The sequence below is a fragment of the Bufo bufo genome, chromosome 3 (assembly GCF_905171765.1).
Source record: "Bufo bufo chromosome 3, aBufBuf1.1, whole genome shotgun sequence".
NCBI classification, from domain to species: Eukaryota; Metazoa; Chordata; class Amphibia; order Anura; family Bufonidae; genus Bufo; species Bufo bufo.
The window spans coordinates 553,759,892-553,781,176 of record NC_053391.1 but is presented as its reverse complement, the minus strand read 5'-3'; the positions used below and the strand labels follow the sequence as shown (position 1 = coordinate 553,781,176).

The window sequence follows — 21,285 nt, the reverse complement described above, 5'->3', positions numbered from 1 at the left end:
TTTATAGGAGACACAAGGGAGACATCCTCCTTCAAGGGCTCGAAGGGAGAGGACTGAAGGGCATCCACCGGAGAACAGAAGGGAGGGACGCGATGTGCCACCCCCTGAAGGAAAGTCTTAACCTGGGAACGAGTAGCCAAGGACCTTTGGAAAAGCATAGACAAGCCAGAGACCTGACCTTTGAGGGAGGTCAGGCGGAGACCCTTCTTAAGGCCGGCCTGAAGAAAGGCAAGAATCCTAGGGACGGAAAAAAGGAGAGAGTGAACCTCGCCAGATTCACACTAGGCAAAGTAAGCCTTCCAGGTATGATGGTAAATCCTGGCCGACAGAAGTTTACGTGCATGAAGCATAGTCTGGATGACTGACTCAGAGAGACCACGGAACTTAGGACCACGGCTTCAACAGCCACTCCGTTAAATGAAGCCGAGGTAAACTCGGGTGGAACAGCAGACCTTGCAAAAGGAGGTCAGGACGCAGAGATAACAGCCACTGGGTGTCGGCGAGCAGGAAGACGAGATCTGCGTATCACGCCCTGATGGAAAGAGAAGACTGCTCGCGAAGGCGAGACACCCCTGACTGGAGAGCCACTACATTGTTCTGAGGGAGGAACACTCGGCCAAGGCGAGTGTCGAGGACCATGCCTAGGAATTCCATCCTCTGACTGGGAACCAGGGAGGACTTGGTGTGATTGACCAGCCAGCCGAACTGGGACAACACAGACAGGCTGATGTGGAGACTGGACAGGTTGTCCTCCCGGGATGGAGCCTTCACCAGAAGATCGTCCAGGTAGGGTATTACGGCAACTCCCCTGGCATGGAGAAGTGCGACCAGAGGAGCCAACACCTTGGTAAAGACCCTCAGGGCAGATGCCAGGCTGAAGGGCAACGCCACAAACTGAAAATCCAAAGAACCTACTGCGAAGCAAAAGGTACCTCTGATGAGACTGAGCTATGGGGACATGCAGATAGGTGTCTCGGATGTTGATGGACGACAGAAACTCGACCACCTCGAGGGAAGCAATCACAGACCTGAGGGACTCCATACGAAAGTGGCGGACTTGGACAAAATAATTGAGCGCCTTCAGATCAAAAATGGGGCGAAGAGCACCATCCTTCTTGGTAACTGTGAAGAGGTTCGAGTAAAACCCCTGAATATGTGCTGAGGTCGGAACAAGAGACCCGTGGGAAGAAAGAGAATTCTATTTTATACACGGAGGAAACTACCTCCAGAACGCAGGCGTTGTCCACGGTTGCGCTCTATTGATCCTGAAAAGAGAGCAAACGACCCCCCTACCCGAGGGGGCAACTCGAGCGGGGGAAAGCAGTAATGCAAATAACAGGCTTTGCAGACTTGGGTTTGGAATGCTTAGGGCGGGCGTGTCAGGAGGGCTTGGCCTTGAAGGAAGGAAGAGCAGTCTTTTTATCCTGACGGGAAGAGGAGTCACGAAAGGAGCAAAAACGCTGAGACCGCAATGAAGGCCTAGGGCGGCGGCGGGAACAGTTCTGGGGCAGGAGGGAACTTTTCCCACCTGTGGCCTCAGAAATAAGCTCCTCCAAACGTTTCCTGAAAAGCCTACCATATGAGATATGAGCACCTTTTTGGAGGCGGCATCTGCAGCCCAGGCCCAAAGCCAAACCGAGCGGCTTAGTAGCCGCCCTACCAGAGCGGAATGCCGATTCCAGGGAAGCATCACAAAAGTACCTGACGGCCTGGAGAAGATGAAAGGCAAGGAGATGGAGCTCCCCCTGAGCAGAATCCGTGGGTAAGAACCGAACAAGCTGTTTGGCCCAGACCATACAGGCCTTAGCCACCCAAGACGCAGCAAAGGCAGGGCTGATAGCGGAACCTGCTGCAACGAATACAGACTTGGGCAAGGAGTCTATCTTCTTGTCCAATGGATCAGACAGGACACCGCGTCGTCCAAAAGAAGGGTGGTGGCCTTAGCAAGTTGGGCCACTTGTGGATCTAACTGAGGAAGGACAGACCACCTAGTAATGGACTCCTCGGAAAAGGTAAAGAGGACGTTCGAACTCTTGGCCGGCTGAAGACGCCTATCCGGGTGATGCCACTCCTTGGCCAGGAGTGCATCCAGATCCGCATGGTTAGGGAAAACCAAAGTAGGGCGCCTGGAACGGCGGAATGATATGGATTCCTGAGCCGAGGAGGAGTCGTCTTCCTGCACATGGAGAGCGTCCATAACTGCGCTGATGAGATCCTGCATGGCCACAGACAGGGCAGTGCTCTGCTCTGATCCGGAATCAGAGTTAGAGGAGTTCCCCGAGGCGGCGGAAGGTGCGGCAGAAGAGCATTCGTCCCCAGCCTCAGACCTGTCCTGGGAATGACCCAAGGATGCTGAGGAGGACCGGGACATGGTTATGGCAACCCAAAGTATTTTGCAGGACCTGGTGTCAGAATGTGAGCGTGCCCCGTCCACGGAGTCGTCCCTGGGTGGGGCAGAGGAGGCTGCAATTTTGTCAGGCAAGTGGTCCATCGACTCAACCATGGATTGAGAGAGTCTGGCCAGGTTCTCTATGGCTTGGGACAAGGAAGAAGCCCATTCAGAAGGAACAGAAACAGAAGGGGTGGTCAGGGCGTCCTGATAGGGTCTGGGGGCAAGGCACTGCGCACAAACGGGCTCAGGCTGGCTGAAAGGCAACTTTTTATTACAGCGGGGGCACGTATAATACGTGACGACCCCGCGGGGGGGCTGGGAGCCTTCTCTGGAAGAGGACATGAGGGCTGAGAGAGAGCCTGAAAAAAAGAAAAGCAGCCAGCCAGAGGCTGTCTTACAGGACCCCAAGCGCTGTGTCCCCAAAGAGGTGCTGCAGCAGTCGCAGGAGAGTGTCAGGAAGGTTGCAGGAGATTGGAGAGTGTCCCTCTGGAGTGCTAGCAAGATGGAGGTCCCAGAGAAAGAACTAGCCAGAAGGCAAACTCTGCCCCCAGGCAAAAGCCCGTGCTAAACTGGGATAGGAGGGGAAGGAGACCCCTTCCAGGAGCCGAGAGAAGCGGGGAGGAGCCAAGAAAAAAAGCGTGGAGAGTAAGGGGAGGGGACGAGAAGGATGCGGCCTAGGCTCGGTAAAAGCCGGGGCCTCGATTAATGGAGCGGCCAGGAAAGGAGCGCCGTTGGTAGACCGGAACTGTGGGAGACCGGGGGCCCTCCGGAAGGAAAAGAACAGGTGAGGGGGACTCCTGAGGAGAAGTGACGGGAGGGAGGGAAAAACCGGGGGAAACGGAGCACCAGGGGTCGAGGACAGGGCAGGGAAGATGAGGCCCAGTCCCAGGCAAGAGCCGGGGACTAAAGTAAAGGAAGGTCAGGGGAAGCATAGGTGGTTGGAGGCCAAGCTAACCAAGAGGGCCGGTGTGGGGGTCTCCGTAAAGAGGGGGGCCCCCCACAAGGTGAAAAATTGACCCCTCCCAGGTTAAGTTAACAGTGCTGGGTCAGAATCCAGGAACTTCTGGATTGCAGGCAAACACTTTAGCCACAGGCCTGCTAGAAGCAGCGGGAAAACAAGGGGAAAAAGAGGGACCTCTCAGGAGCCCAGATATGAGGTGCTCTCACCCCCTGGGAAAAGAGGGGAACTAATCTTATATCCATGGGACAGGTACACAGGGAGAATACACACCATCCGACGTCTTCAGGCGCCGCAGGGTCACCCCTTCGGCAAACTCGCACATATGTGGGATTACCAGGTGACCGGGGAGGTACTGAGAGTACGCGCCCACAAGGGATGCAACTAAAGTGGATATCCACAATGAAGCCCCATCCTGCAGCAGGCAGAGACCTGCAGGAGAAAAATAAATAAATAAATAAACAAAGCAGCAAGACCTGCAAAAAAACAGAGCAGGTCATGTCTGCCTCCCACGGACACTAGACTAAAACTGGTTAGTTTAGCGTCCGAGCAGAGGGTATAGCCCATCTGGGTGGAGCCAAAACACTTTTCTAGTGTCAGCCTCCTAGTGGCAGCTGGGCATATACCCATGGTGCCGTGTCCCCCAATGCCATTCACGAGAAATATGAATTATTCATATATTAAAGCGGTTGGCCCTTCTCACACATTGGGGGCATATTGCTAGAATATGTCCCCCAACGTCTGATAGCAGCAGGTCTCACCTCTGGATCCCGCACCAAACTCTAAAACGGAGCCTACAAAGAGAAGGAGGGCGGACCGCGTATGCACAGCCACACTCCATTCATTTCTATGGGACTGCTGAAAATCTCTTGGATATTTCCATCAGCCCCATAGAAGTGATGAAGCGGTGGCAGCGATTGTGCAGTGCACTTAGCTGAGCGGCAGGGGTATTTTCAGCACTCCCATAGAAAATAATGGAGGGCTGCTGCGCATGCACAGTCTGCTCTCCTTCTCTTTGCAAGATCCATTTTAGAGATAGGTGTGGGTCCCAGATGTGGTACCCGCACCTATCAGACATTGGGGGCACATCCTAGTGAAATACCCCCAACGTATAAGATGAGCCAACCTCTTTAAATCAGACATTGGTGCTGATAACCATAAATAATGCTCATTACCAGCTGTATGCATGTGCTCTCCCCAGCACATGTGCAGCTAGTAATAGATAGTAGCAACCCCTTTAATGTATATGGTGCCTTTGGGGCAAGGTATGCCACTAGATGCTTACAGTGGTATACATCAGGATCTTCCATGGGAGATTGGCAAATCCTAGCTAAGGCTCAGATGCTCTCTGTAGAGAGCCTTAGGTCCCAATGCATAAGCTTACCTGACTGGTGTCTGTGGAGGAATAAGAGGAGCTTCTTCTAAATTATTCTTTTGAGGCGTTCGCTCCTGTTCCAAACTACAAAAAATGTGAAAAGAAAGGAGTTGAATGTTTGACAATATGAGGTGGGTTTTTCAAACTAAAAGTGGCCATACATTGAGCGAAATTTTTAAAAAAAAATACTATTTGTGGACAAAAAAATGAAACTGTACAAGATATTACAAACAACATGTAAATAAATATTACTATAATAGTATTGTTATGTGCCATGGGTATCCCATAGTAAAGCAAATCAAATTGTATTATTGAAAGAGGAAGCCTGAATATTCCCATTTTCCTCACACCCATACATTGTCAGTTTGATAAATAAAATTGAAAATCTGTGGGTTGGGTGTCTGCCTAATGGTATTTTACCGGTCCTGCTATGGAAGCCCGAACAACAGGGTTAATATAGAACACCAAAAAGCAGCCAGAGTCTTATACGCATATATAAAGAGATCTTTATTATAACACAATGGTTAAAACATACATAAAACCACAAATAACAAATGGAGGTGGAAAATTGAAAACCAAAGGCTGGAAGCCCTAGCAGGTCACTTGGGTCACCTATAGGAATTTATGATACTTTAAAAGGCAGCATGCATGTCTGGATGTGAATTGATTCACCTCCTGATAAAGAACTGAGCGAAACACGCGTCGAGGCGCAGGAGACGTGGCTGGTATGATATGACAATATGTTACTGTGGTTGATGTGGCTGCTGTAGGAATGATATACTATCTGTGGATATTTATATGCACTAGCACTTTATCAGAATGTATACTATTGTGTGTGACATCCAGACATGCATGCTGCCTTTTAAAGTATCATAAATTCCTATAGGTGACCCACGTGACCTGCTAGGGCATCCAGCCTTTGGTTTTCAATTTTCCACCACCATTTGTTATTTGTGATTTTATGTATGTTTTAACCATTGTGTTATAATAAAGATCTATTTATATATGTGTACAAGACTCTGGCTGCTTTTTGGTGTTAGACATTTTTGGGCACATGCTGGAGTAATGGTGCTTTGGCCCACATTTAAGAAACATATGTACATCAAAATGGTAACAATAAAAACTACTGAGATGATAGGGCAGAACCCTATAATCAGTAAATAATACAATAAATTACATGTACCTTCATCCTAGCTAGGATATGCCCCCATTGTCTGATTGGTGCAGGTCCCACCGATGGGACCAGCATCTATATGAAGATTGGAGCCCTGAAAGTGGTGGGAGGGCGCACTACGCATGCGATATGCCCCCTTTGTCATAAATGGGACAACCCTTTTAATGTGGGGAAAAAATAAAAATGTATGTTATGGCTCATGGTAGGTGAAAACGATAAAGCCAGTAAATAAACAGCTTGGTCCATTAAGGGGTTACAGGATACAAAGAAAAAAGTCCTGACAAAATGTAATATTAGCTATTATATTTTATGCATGTGCAAAAAAATAAAATACCTCCATACCACAGTTAAAACCAGCAACCCCAAAATGCTCTCCTGTCATTAGTAGTGCTATGGAAACAACTAACTGCGCTCCTCTGTTAAAAGCTCAGGCGCTAGAGCTGGCACTCCAGCTGTTGTGAGACTACCATTCCCATCATGCACATTTGCAGAGCTGCTCTAAAAACTCATGAATAGGGCATGCTGGGAATTGCAGTTTTACAACAGCTGGAGTGCCAGAGGTTGCCGACCACCGAGCTTGAGGTTCCAGTACTTTTTTTATTATTCTTTATGGATGACTAAAATGTTGCATGACGATCACCTTAAAACACCTTATCCAGGCTACAGGGCATACTTTTCTCTCTCTGTCACTAAGGCCTCAAAGCATAGAACATGTTCTGTCTTTTTGTGAAGTGGACATATGGATTTAGAAAGCACATAGATCAGGGCTGGCCAACCTGCGGCTCTCCAGCTGTTGTAAACCTACAATTCCCACCATGCCCTGCTATAGGCTGATAGCAGTAGGCTGTCTGGGCATGCTGGGAGTTGTAGTTTTGAAACAGCTGGAGAGCCACAGGTTGGTCATCCCTGACATAGATCATCCGTGTGTTTTCCACATCTGTTATGTCCGTTCCACAAAGAGATAAAACATGTCTGCAAAATGCAGACCACAGATCCATTTAAGTCAATAGGTCATCATAAAAAATAAAATAAAATGAGAACGGCACCCAAACCGCATCCATAATTTATGAATTTGTGATTTGCGGACGAGTGTCAGGGAATTTTTCAAGATATTGACTGAGAAGTCCTCTACTGGCACAAACTATTAATACTAAGAGTGCGAACCTCATTACTAAAATGCGGTAAGAGGGCTGCGGCCCAATGCTGGACATCACATCTAATTCAGTATATAGCCTTCACTTTCAATAATTCCGCAATGCTTGGTTTCCACAGTCCAGGCATAATGGAGTGACCACAATCTACAGTACCCAATGGTCGCAAGAAATTTGTGGGTGGACGAAGTACTACAACCTTCAAATTTATGGAGCCATTGAACAGGAGTTCACAAGGTTGCAGTCGCCCAAGGATCCTACCAACAATGAAATCCGTTAACCATTACCTTTCTCTGTAATCAACCTTCAGAGTGTTGTCTTTTTCCAAAAACAGCCTTTCATCAATGTCTTTGTTTTTCTGATAAAGCTCTTCATATTGTTCGGAAATTACATCAACCTGAAACACAAGGTCAAATACACATTGATCAACACACTTGTGGGGCACACCAACCAAGAGCAGCAAAAGTAACATTTTAGACATTTAGCTATAAGCCACATGTATTTACTAGCTTTAAAGGGTCATTTTCATTTTATGAACTCCAGCACACACTGGGGGAGATTTATCAGACTGCTGTAGAATGGCTTAGTTGCCCATAGCAGCCAATCAGATTCCACCTTTCATTTTCCAAAGGAGCTGTGATAAAATGAAAGGTGGAATCTGATAGGTTGCTATGGGAAACTAAGCCAGGTCTACTTTACACCAGTTTTATGAATCTCCCCCACCGAGAATAGAGAGTCTGCAGTGCAGGAATACCGTTGCATCTCCTAAGTTTTCCCAGGACAGCAGTGCTCCTTGCCACCCCGCTGTGCACAAATCTGCAGCATGGCCCCATTAACCTGAAAGCGGTTTTCCAGTAAGGCTCCATTCACACGTCCGCAAAATGTGTCCGCATCCGTTCCGCAATTTCGCGGAACGGGTGCGGACCCATTTATTCTCTATGGGGACGGAATGGATGCGGACAGCACACAGTGTGCTGTCTGCAGCCGCAATTGCGGAGCGCGGCCCCGATTTTGGGTCTGCAGCTCCGCAAAAAGATAGAGCATGTCCTATTCTTGTCCGCAGCTTGCAAACAAGAATAGGCATTTCTATGGGGGTGACAGGCTGGTGTGTTACGGACCCGCAATTTGCGGGTCCGCAACACACCACGGACGTGTGAATGTAGCCTAATATTTACATTTTATGTAATGCCCGCTGTCTGCCTCCTGAAAATCAAAAATCATACTTGCCTGTTCCTGCCGCTCTGTGTCCATGTTCTAATTTACAGAGTCTTTACATCCTGCACTACATGGGCATGGTCACATGCTTGTTGCAGCCAATGACTGTCTTCAGCGGTAAGTCCACCAAGGAAGCCAGTTAGTGGCTGCAGACTGAAACATGGACACAGCGGTGGCAGGGAGAAGGCAAGTGTAATATATATATATATATATATATATATATATATATATATATACATACACATACATACACACATACATATACACACATACACACACACACACACACACACACACACACTCTCACCTAAAGAATTATTAGGAACACCATACTAATACGGTGTTGGACCCCCTTTTGCCTTCAGAACTGCCTTAATTCTACGTGGCATTGATTCAACAAGGTGCTGATAGCATTCTTTAGAAATGTTGGCCCATATTGATAGGATAGCATCTTGCAGTTGATGGAGATTTGAGGAATGCACATCCAGGGCACGAAGCTCCCGTTCCACCACATCCCAAAGATGCTCTATTGGGTTGAGATCTGGTGACTGTGGGGGCCATTTTAGTACAGTGAACTCATTGTCATGTTCAAGAAACCAATTTGAAATGATTCGAGCTTTGTGACATGGTCCATTATCCTGCTGGAACTAGCCATCAGAGGATGGATACATGTTCTCATTCTGTTTACGCCAAATTCGGACTCTACCATTTGAATGTCTCAACAGAAATCGAGACTCATCAGACCAGGCAACATTTTTCCAGTCTTCAACAGTCCAATTTTGGTGAGCTCGTGCAAATTGTAGCCTCTTTTTCCTATTTGTAGTGGAGATGAGTGGTACCCGGTGGGGTCTTCTGCTGTTGTAGCCCATCTGCCTCAAGGTTGTGCGTGTTGTGGCTTCACAAATGCTTTGCTGCATACCTCGGTTGTAACGAGTGGTTATTTCTGTCAACGTTGCTCTTCTATCAGCTTGAATCAGTCGGCCCATTCTCCTCTGACCTCTAGCATCCACAAGGCATTTTTGCCCACAGCACTGCCGCATACTGGATGTTTTTCCCTTTTCACACCATTCTTTGTAAACCCTAGAAATGGTTGTGCATGAAAATCCCAGTAACTGAGCAGATTGTGAAATACTCAGACCGGCCCGTCTGGCACCAACAACCATGCCACGCTCAAAATGGCTTAAATCACCTTTCTTTCCCATTCTGACATTCAGTTTGGAGTTCAGGAGATTGTCTTGACCAGGACCACATCCCTAAATGCATTGAAGCAACTGCCATGTGATTGGTTGACTAGATAATTGCATTATTGAGAAATAGAACAGGTGTCCCTAATAATTCTTTAGGTGAAATTATATATATATATATATATATATATATATATATATATATATATATATATATATATATACACATATACATACATACACATACATACACACACATACATACACACACACACACATACATAGAATGTGTCGGCAGAACCATTTGGCCCATCTAGTCTGCCCAATATACTGAGTACTATGGATAGCCCCTGGCCCTATCTTATATGAAGGATGGCCTTATGCCTATCCCATGCATGCTTAAACTACTTCACTGTATTTGCAGCTACCACTTCCGCAGGAAGGCTATTCAATGCATCCACTACTCTCTCAGTAAAGTAATACTTCCTGATATTACTTTTAAACCTTTGCCCCTCTAATTTAAAACGATGTCCTCTTGCAGCAGTTTTTCTTCTTTTAAATATTTTCTCCTCTTTTACCTTGTAGATTCCCTTTATGTATTTAAAAGTTTCTATTATATCCCCTCTGTCTCGTCTTTCTTCCAAGCTATACATGTTAAGGTCCTTTAATCTTTCCTGGTAAGTTTTATCCTGCAATCCATGTACTAGTTTAGTAGCTCTTCTCTGAACTCTCTCCAAAGTAGCAATATCCTTCTGGAGATATGGTCTCCAGTACTGCGCACAATACTCCAAATAAGGTCTCACTAGTGCTTTGTAGAGCGGCATGAGCACCTCCCTCTTTCTACTGGTAATGCCACTCCCTATACACCCAAGCATTCTGCTAGCATTTCCTGCTGCTATATGACATTGTCTGCCTACCTTTAAGTCTTCTGAAATAATGACCCCTAAATCCCTTTCCTCAGATACTGAGGTTAGGACTGTATCACTGATTTTATATTCTGCTCTTGGGTTTTTACGCCCCAGGTGCATTATCTTTCACTTATCAACATTAAATTTTAGTTGCCAGATGTTTGACCATTCCACTAGTTTTCCTAAATCCTTTTCCATTTGGTGTATCCCTCCAGGAACATCAAACCTGTTACAAATCTTTGTGTCATCAGCAAAAAGACACACCTTACCATCGAGGCCTTCTGCAATTTCGCTGATAAAGATATTAAACAATATGGGTCCCAGAACAGATCCCTGAGGTACCCCACTGGTAACAAGACCATGGTCTGAATATACTCCATTGACTAGGACCCTCTGTTGTCTGTCCCTCAGCCACTGCCTAATCCATTCAACAATATGGGAGTCCAAGCACAAAGACTGCAATTTATTGATAAGCCTTCTATGTGGGACAGTATCAAAAGCCTTACTAAAGTATATATACATACACACAAAGGATATAAAAAGTCTACACACCCCTGTTAAAATGTCAGGTTTCTGTGATGTAAAAAAATGAGACAAAGATAAATCATTTCAGAACTTTTGCCACCTTTAATGTGACCTATAAACTGTACCACTCAATTGAAAAACAAACTTAAAGGGTTTCTATCACTTCGTTTCACCTATTTAGCTTTCAGACACTAGCGATCCGCTAGTGTCTGCTTTATCTAACCATCCTAATATAAGAGCTTATTGTCCTGCCGTTTAGCTAAAAAAATAACTTATATAGATATGCAAATGAGCCTCTAGGTGCTATGGGGGCGTGATTAGCACCTAGAGGCTCCGTCTACCTTAACAAACTGCCGCCGCCCAGCGCGTCCCTCCAGCCCGCCCATCTCCTCCGGAATGCGATGCTCCTCGTATTCAGCGCATGCGCAGTGAATGTCTGATCGCTTCCCTGCTCAGACATCTCCACTGCGCCTGCGCCGATGACGTCATAGTGCTCCGAGGAACAGGCGCAGTGGAGATGTCGGAGCAGGGAAGCGATCAGACATTCACTGCGCATGCGCCGAATACGAGGAGCATCGCATTCCGGAGGAGATGGGCGGGCTGGAGGGACGCGCTGGGCGGCGGCAGTTTGTTAAGGTAGACGGAGCCTCTAGGTGCTAATCACGCCCCCATAGCACCTAGAGGCTCATTTGCATATCTATATAAGTTATTTTTTTAGCTAAACGGCTGCCCAATAAACAGTTATATTAGGATGGTTAGATAAAGCAGACACTAGCGGATCGCTAGTGTCTGAAAGCTAAATAGGTGAAACGAAGTGATAGAAACCCTTTAAATCTTTTAGGTGGAGGGAAGAAAAAAAATAAAAAATAAAATAACGTGGTTGCACAAGTGTGCACACCCTCTTATAACTGGGGATGTAGCTGTGTTCAGAATTAAGCAATCACATTCAAAATAATGTTAAATAGGAGTCAGCATACACCTGCCATCATTTCAAGTGCCTCCGATTAACCCCAAATAAAGTTCAGCTGCGCTAGTTGGTCTTTCCTGAAATTTTCTTAGTCGCATCCCACAGCAAAAGGCATGGTCTACAGAGAGCTTCCAAAGCATCAGAGGGATCTCATTGTTAAAAGGTATCAGTCAGGAGAAGGGTGTGTAGACTTTTTATAGTGATATATATATATATATATATATATATATATATCTCTATTTTATATTAGTACAGACCAAAAGTTTGGACACACCTTCTCATTCAAAGAGTTTTCTTTATTTTCATGACTATGAAAATTGTAGATTCACACTGAAGGCATCAAAACTATGAATTAACACATGTGGAATTATATACATAACAAACAAGTGTGAAACAACTAAAAATATGTCATATTCTAGGTTCTTCAAAGTAGCCACCTTTTGCTTTGATTATTGCTTTGCACACTCTTGGCATTCTCTTGATGAGCTTCAAGAGGTAGTCCCCGGAAATGGTTTTCACTTCACAGGTGCGCCCTGTCAGGTTTAATAAGTGGGATTTCTTGCCTTATAAATGGGGTTGGGATCATCAGTTGCGTTGAGGAGAAGTCAGGTGGATACACAGCTGATAGTCCTACTGAATAGACTGTTAGAATTTGTATTATGACAAGAAAAAAGCAGCTAAGTAAAGAAAAACGAGTGGCCATCATAACTTTAAGAAATGAAGGTCAGTCAGTCAGCCGAGAAATTGGGAAAACTTTGAAAGTAAGGGCTATTTGACCATGAAGGAGAGTGATGGGGTGCTGCGCCAGATGACCTGGCCTCCACAGTCACCGGACCTGAACCCAATAGAGATGGGTTGGGGTGAGCTGGACCGCAGAGTGAAGGCAAAAGGGCCAACAAGTGCTAAGCATCTCTGGGAACTCCTTCAAGACTGTTGGAAGATCATTTCAGGGGACTACCTCTTGAAGCTCATCAAGAGAATGCCAAGAGTGTGCAAAGCAGTAATCAAAGCAAAAGGTGGCTACTTTGAAGAACCTAGAATATGACATTTTCAGTTGTTTCACACATGTTTGTTATGTATAGTTTTGATGCCTTCATAGTCATGAAAATAAAGAAAACTCTTTGAATGAGAAGGTGTGTCCAAACTTTTGGTCTGTACTATACACAGTGGCCTTTTAGTGGTGGAAATCAAAGTAATAAATGTCTTTTAGTGTTGGCACACCACAATTCAACAGGCGGTAGTGATCAGCTTACTTCAGCCGACACTTAAAGGGAGTCGGTCACCAAAATAAGACATTGTACACCACTTACATGACTCTCTAGCATACCTATCCATGATTCAAATGGTACCTTTGTAATTTTCTTCTGAGTTTCCACAGGACCAGTCGATATCCCGCGCGTGCGCAGTGCACCGCCTGCGCGAGCATGCGCACTGTGATGCCAATTGTAAGCATGGAATCGCTACATGTAGTGCGCATGCGCCAGCACAGGAATGAAACCAGCGACTAGAAGGCGGACCAGAAGCAAATGGGAGGACTGGAGGCCAGCGCATGCGCACTACATGTAGCGATGCCGTGCCCACAATGGGCATCACAGTGCACGAGCTCGCGCGCTGTGACTAGAAGGCGGACCAGAAGCAAATGGGAGGACTGGAGGCCGGCGCATGCGCACTACATGTAGCGATGCCGTGCCCACAATGGGCGGCGCACGCGCGGTATATCGTCAGTCTTGTGGATGACGCAAAGGACTTGCAGGGTGGGCCAAGTAAGAGGCTGGGGAGGAGTAATGTAAAAAGAAGGCAGAGCAGCCTGGGCACCTACACACGAGCCCTCATTTGCATATTGATTAAAGTGTGTTTTTCCTACTGGTGAAACTCAGAAGAAAATTACAAAGGTACCATTTGAATCATGGATAGGTGTGCTAGAGAGCCATGTAAGTGGTGTACAATGTCATATTTTGGTGACAGACTCCCTTTAACCCCTTAAGGACCGGGCTCATTTTCACCTTAAGGACCAGGCCATTTTTTGGAAATCTGACCAGTGTCACTTTAAGTGCTAATAACTTTAAAACGCTTTGACTTATCCAGGCCATTCTGAGATTGTTTTTTCGTCACATATTGTACTTCATGACACTGGTAAAATGAAGTCAAAAAAATTATTTTTTTTGCACAAAAAAATACCTAATTTACCAAAAATCTGGAAAAATTTGCAAATTTCAAAGTTTCAGTTTCTCTACTTCTGTAATACATAGTAATACCCCAAAAAATTGTGATGACTTTACATTCCCCATATGTCTACTTCATGCTTGAATTGTTTTGGGAATGATATTTTATTTTTTGGGGATGTTATAAGGCTTAGAAGTTTAGAAGCAAATCTTGAAATTTTTCCGAAATTTACAAAAACTCAATTTTTAGGGACTAGGTTCAGGTTTGAAGTCACTTTGCGAGGCTTACATAATAGAAACCACCCAAAAATGACCCCATCTAAGAAACTACACCCCTCAAGGTATTCAAAACTGATTTTGCATACATTGTTAACCCTTTAGGTGTTGCACAAGAGTTATTGGCAAATGGGGAGGAAATTTGAGAATTTGATTTTTTTGTCTAATTTTTCATTTTAACCCATTTTTTCCACTAACAAAGCAAGGGTTAACAGCCAAACAAGACTGTATCTTTATTACCCTGACTCTGCTGTTTACAGAAACACCCAATATGTGGCCGTAAACTACTGTACGGCCTCACAGCGGGGCGTAGAGTGAAAGGTGCGCCGTTTGGTTTTTGGAAGGCTGATTTTTATGGACTGGTTTATTTACACCATGTCCCATTTGAAGCCCCCTGATGCACCCCTAGAGGAGAAACTCCCTAAAAGTGACCGCATCTAAGAAACTACACCCCTCAAGGTATTCAAAACTGATTTTACATACGTCGTTAACACTTTAGGTGTTGCACAAGAGTTATTGGCAAATGGAGATGAAATTTGAGAATTTCATTTTTTTGCCTAATTTTCAATTTTAACCCATTTTTTTCACTAACAAAGCAAGGGTTAACAGCCAAACAAAACTGTATCTTTATTGCCCTGACTCTGCTGTTCACAGAAACACCCCATATGTGGCCGTAAACTACTGTACGGCCACACAGCGGGGCGTAGAGTGAAAGGTGCGCCGACTGTTTTTTTGACACCATGTCCCATTTGAAGCCCCCCTGATGCACCCCTAGAGTAGAAACTCCATAAAAGTGACCCCATCTAAGAAACTACACCCCTCAAGGTATTCAAAACTGATTTTACAAACTTTGTTAACCCTTTAGGTGTTGCACAAGATTTAATGGAAAATAGAGACACAATTTCAAAATTTCACATTTTTGGCAGATTTTCCATTTTAATATTTTTTTTCCAGTTACAAAGCAAGGGTTAACAGCCAAACAAAACTCATTATTTATGGCCCTGATTCTGTAGTTTACAGAAACACCCCATATGTGGTCGTAAACCGCTGTACGGGCACACGGCAGGGCGCAGAAGGAAAGGAATGCCATACGGTTTTTGGAAGGCAGGTTTTGCTGGACTGTTTTTTTGACACCATGTCCCATTTGAAGCCCCCCTGATGCACCCCTAGAGTAGAAACTCCAGAAAAGTGACCCCATTTTAGAAACTACGGGATAGGGTGGCAGTATTGTTGGTACTAGTTTAGGGTACATATGATTTTTGGTTGCTCTATATTACACTTTTTGTGCGGCAAGGTAACAAGAATTAGCTTTTTTGGCACCGTTTTTTTTTTTTTTGTTATTTACAACATTCATCTGACAGGTTAGATCATGTGGTAATTTCATAGAGCAGGTTGTCACGGACGCGGCGATACCTAATATGTATTACATTTTTTTAATTTATGCAAGTTTTACCCAATGATTTCATTTTTAAAACAAAAAAAAGTTTTAGTGTCTCCATAGTCTAAGAGTCATAGTTTTTTCAGTTTTTGGGTGATTATCTTAAGTAGGGTCTCATTTTTTGCGGGAGGAGATGACGGTTTGATTGGCACTATTTTGGGGTGCATATGACTTTTTGATCGCTTGCTATTACACTTTTTGTGATGTAAGATGACAAAAAATTGCTTTTTTTACACAGTTTTTTTTTTTATTTTTTTTTTTACGGTGGTCACCTGAGGGGTTAGGTCATGTGATATTTTTATAGAGTCGGTCGATACAGACGCGGCAATACCTAATATGTATACTTTTTTTTTATTTATGTAAGTTTTACACAATGATTTCATTTTTGAAACAAAAAAAATTATGTTTTAGTGTCTCCATAGTCTAAGAGCCATAGTTTTTTCAGTTTTTGGGTGATTATCTTAAGTAGGGTCTCATTTTTTGCGGGATGAGATGACGGTTTGATTGCTACAATTTTGGCGTACATGCGACTTTTTTGATCACTTTTATTACCTTTTTTTGGGAAGTAAGGTGAGCAAAATTTCAATTTCATCATAGTTTTTTATTTTTTATTTTTATGGCGTTCACCGTTCGGGTAAAGTAACATGACCGTTTTATAGATCAGGTCGTTACGGACGCGGCGATACCAAACATGTGTAGGGAATGTTATTTTTTTTATTTTTAATCAGTGATAAATGTGTTTTTTTATTTTTACTTTTTTTTTCACTTTTTTTCACTTTTTTTTTTACCCAGATCCACTTGGTTCTTGAAGATCCAGTGGGTCTGATGTCTGTATAATACAGTACAGTACAATATATATTGTTCTGTACTGTATTTTACTTACACTGAACAGATCTATGCTTTCAGCACAGATCTGTTCAGCACCATGGACAGCAGGACGCCTGAAAGGCGTCCTGTTGCCATGGGAACCTTCCCCGTCTGCTCAGAACTGCGCAGACGGGGAAGGGTAAGGATGGGATCTGGCGGGGGGCTGTCTGGGAGCTCTCTCCCTCTCCATCGGGGGGCTGCAAAGGCACAGCAGCCCCCCGATCGGAGAGGGAGGGAGCTCCCTCTTAATGTTAACTTTTTCCATACAGCGGTCCGTACGGACCGCTGTATGGAAAGGGTTAAACGGCTGACATCGCATCACCGATGTCAGCCGTTTATACCAGGGTGCCAGCAATGTGCTGGCACCCTGGTATACCCACTCTACACCAACGATTATTCAATGGGAGGCGGGCGGGGGATCGCGATCCCGCCTGCCGCACCGCCCGCCTCCCGCACCGCCCCCACCGCCCGCAACACCCCCCCTGCACCTCCCACCGGGCTAAAATCATTCAGAGGTGCAGGGGGGGGTGCTAAAAATATATTTTCGGCACACTAAAGTTTCTGATCGCCGCGGTCAGGGACCGCAGCGATCAGAAACAGCAGAAAGCGCAACAAACCGCAGGTCTGAATTGACCTGCGGTTTGTTGCGATCGCGGACATGGGGGGGTCACGGGACCCCCCCGCGCATTTAGCCGAGGTGCCTGCTCAATGATTTGAGCAGGCACCTTGTTCCGATCACAGCCGGCCGGGCGGCAGTGATCGGAACAACACATGACGTACCGGTACGTCATGTGTCCTTAAGGACTCGGGAAACATGCCGTACCCATACGTCATGTGTCCTTAAGGGGTTAAAGAAAAACAATTTAGTCGTGAATCTGAACAATCACATAGGAAGTTTTAGGGCACAGTTCCGTACTCCCCACGGAGTGGATGGGGACCTTGCTTTGTCCTTTGTGTCTCGGCAGAGACCCTCCGGTTTTCACTCTGCTCCAAAAACACAGCTACACAGAGCTCCACCATCAGCCAGGTAATCACACCCCTGACCCTGCTGGCTGACTTTTTGTAAGCCCGTCAAAACCAGGCCAGGACCATGGGGAACAGCCACCCACCCTGCACATTGGCTTCTCCCAGTAAGAGCTGGCCCGGATTAGCTTTTCACAGCAATGCTAACTATCAAAGTGTCCATCAGCAACTGCTGCGGACATATGCACCACTGGCTCCTACTTCACCGAGGCCAGGAACCTCAGTGACACATATCTTCCATCTATGATGGTCACTTGTGCCTTTCTACACACACACACACACACACATATATATATATATATATATATATATACACATACATACATATACACACACACACACACACACACACACACATATATACACACACATACACACACACAGCTGCCCATAATTATTCATACCGCTAGCAAATTTTGACTTAAAGTTACTTTAATTCAACCAACAAGTCATTTTTGGACGGGAAATGACATAGGTGTCTCCCAAAAGATAATAAGACTATGTACAAGAGGCATTATTGTGGAAAAAAACCGGAATTAGTCTTACCGGTAATTCTGTTTCCATGAGATCATCACGACGGCATACAAGGAGATTGACCCCTGACCTCTGTAGGGGCAGGAACAGAGAAAGGTTAAATACCCTCCTCCCACCACCACCACCAGTGTTTCCAAAATCACACAGAGCAACCCGGTGGTGGAAAATAGTGAAACAAAGGTATTACTTCATACCTTCTAGAGACCTACTAGGTCAAAAACGATTTAAAACATAGGGAGGGAATAACGTGCCGTCGTGATGATCTCATGGAAACAGAATTACCGGTAAGACTAATTCCGGTTTTTCCATAGCATCATCATGACGGCATACAAGGAGATATAAAAAATATATCAGTTAAGGGGGGGCTACAGCCTGGAGGACTTTCCGCCCGAAGGACAGATCAGAAGATCTGGAAAGATCCAGGCGATAGTGCTTTATAAATGTATGAATGCTGGACCAAGTGGCAGCACGACAGATTTCCTCCAGAGAAGCCCCAGCTCTCTCCGCCTGAGAGGAAGACATGGCCCGAGTGGAATGGGCCCTTATGTTGACTGGACATGTAAGGTTTTGTATTTGGTAACAAAGACTAATGGCTTCTTTGAGCCATCTAGCTATAGAGGACCGGGAGGCTTTTTGGCCCTTAAATCTTCCTCCAAACAGGACTAGAAGATTGTCAGATTTCCTAAACTTCCCCGTCACCGTGATATAGTTTAGGACTGCCCGTCTAACGTCCAGAGAGTGAAACGCTGATTCTTTATTATTAGGGGGGTGCTGGCAAAAAGAAGGTAGGGTAACCTCCTGGCTCCGATGAAAATTGGATACGACTTTGGGGCGAAATCCAGGATCCAAACGGAGAATAATTCTATCATCTAGAATACGGAGGTAGGGTTCCCTGATTGATAGGGCTTGTAATTCCCCTACTCTGCGGGCCGAAGTTATCGCAATTAAGAAGGCCGTTTTCAAGGACCATAATTTTATTGGACAGTCAGACATGGGTTCAAAGGGTGGTAAAGTAAGGCCTGTAAGAACGACGTTCAGATCCCAGGAAGGGACACGGGCGGTGATCGTTGGGCGGAGCCTCGTCGCCGCCTTAATGAATCTTTTGATCCAACGATGGCCGGCTATATCTTGGTCAAAGAAACAACCTAGGGCTGAGATTTGGACCTTTAAGGTAGAGGGTCTAAGTCCCAGGTCCAGACCTTGCTGTAGGAAATCCAGTATTCTTTGGATGTTGGGTTTACGCAAATGTGGCGATTCGTCCCCACTCCAGGAACAAAAACGTTTCCAGATCTTAAGGTAAATTGCTGACGTTACCTTCTTTCTGGAGGCTTTCAAAGTAGAAATAACTTCGTCTGACAGGCCCTGAAGCTTCAGGGTTTGGGACTCAGGATCCAAGCCGCCAATTTCAGAAACTGCGGGTTTGGGTGTAGAACTGGACCCTGCTGGAGTAGATCCCCCCGCACAGGAAGGAGCCATGGATCTTGTAGGGAAAATTTTTGGAGGGATGAGAACCAGCTTCTCTTTGGCCATAGGGGAGCGATCACAATCACCGTGGCCTTGTCTTGAAGAATTTTTTGTACCACCTTCGGAATTAGAGGAAGTGGAGGGAAGGCATAGCACAGATTCCAATGCCAACGAATGGCGAAGGCGTCTAAGGCATGAGGTCTGTCCCTGGGGTTTAGGGAACAGAATGTTTCCACCTTTGAGTTTGCCCTGGTGGCAAATAGATCCATGTCGGGCATCCCCCATTTCCTTACTACTAGCCCGAATATTTCTGGACTTAGAGACCATTCTGTATGGTCGATTCTGTGGCGACTGAGAAAATCCGCTTCCTGATTTAGTATTCCCTTCAGATGAACTGCCGATATCGAGGCCACATTCTGTTCTGCCCAAGCAAAGATTTTTGTTGACAGTGCTTGTAGGGTTACGGACCGCGTTCCCCCTTGATGGGAAAGGTAGGCAATGGCCGTAGTGTTGTCCGACAGCACTTTTATGTGATGATGACACAACATCTCCTCTGCTACCTTTAACACCTCCCAGACTGCTCTCAGTTCCCTGAAGTTCGATGACTGGGATCTGATCGAATCTGGCCAAGTGCCCTGGAACATACGATCCCCCACCTTTGCACCCCAGCCGGACAGACTTGCGTCTGTTATTACCTGGACCTGGGGAGTCTTCTGCCACGGATTTCCCCGTGATAAGTTTCCGTGGTCTTTCCACCAATTTAGGGACTGCAGAATCTGAGTTGGTGGACTTACTTGATGATCTAGAGAGGATTGGCACCTGTTCCAGACACTCAGGATCCAGGACTGTAGGGGTCTGAAGTGTATTTGACACCAGGGAACTGCCTGAATACAGGATGTTAGCAGGCCCAGCAGACTCATCGCCTCTCTGATAGAGCAGGATCTTCTTTTTTGAAAGGACCTGATCTTTTGTTGGAGAACTGATATTTTGTCTCGAGGTAGGAATACCGCTTGCCTTCGGGAGTCTAGGATCATCCCTAAGAAACGAACTTCCCTTGAGGGGGTGAGGACGGACTTTCCTTTGTTCACGATCCACCCCAGATCGTCTAGGATGGAGAGAAAAAGCTTCAGGTTCGAACTGATTTGGCTGAGACTTTCGCTGACTAGAAGGAAATCGTCCAAATAAGGGATTATCATAAGTCCCTGTCTTCGGGCAAAGGCGACCATCTCTACCACTACTTTGGTAAATATTCTTGGCGCAGATGAAATCCCGAAGGGAAGGGCCCTGAACTGGTAGTGATGGACGTTCCCTGATATATCCTGGATTGCAAACCGGAGAAACTTCTGTGAGTCGGTGTGAATGGGAATGTGGTAATAAGCGTCTTGTAGGTCTATTGTGCACATGAAGACGTCTTTGCTTAGCAGAGGGATTGTAGATGCTAGGGTCTCCATCCTGAATTTTTGATAACGGATGAATCTGTTTAGTGGTTTCAGGTTTATGATAGTCCAAAAAGTGCCTTGTTTCTTCCTGATTAGAAATAGGGTAGAATAGAAACCCCTGCCTCTTTCTGGAGGCGGGACCGGTGAGATTACATTCATTAAGTGAAGTTTCTGGACTCCTTGCCAAAGGTTCATTTGGAACCGTGTCAGTGAAAATTTGTTTGGGGGTCTTG

The 21,285-nt window shown here is 45.5% G+C and overlaps 1 protein-coding gene across 4 annotated transcripts in view; it reads right to left on the bottom strand.

The window, feature by feature from the left end:
• The window catches only part of RB1 (RB transcriptional corepressor 1), a 350,867-nt gene that overhangs the window by 194,320 nt on the left and 135,262 nt on the right, over positions 1–21,285 (bottom strand). For all 4 annotated transcript variants that reach the window (XM_040425458.1, XM_040425460.1, XM_040425459.1 and 1 more), the window contains exons 10-11: positions 7,338–7,447; positions 4,735–4,809 (exon numbers count right to left, since the gene is read on the bottom strand). In XM_040425458.1, the coding sequence (XP_040281392.1) occupies positions 4,735–4,809; positions 7,338–7,447 (185 nt within the window). The remainder of the gene's footprint in view (positions 1–4,734; positions 4,810–7,337; positions 7,448–21,285) is intronic.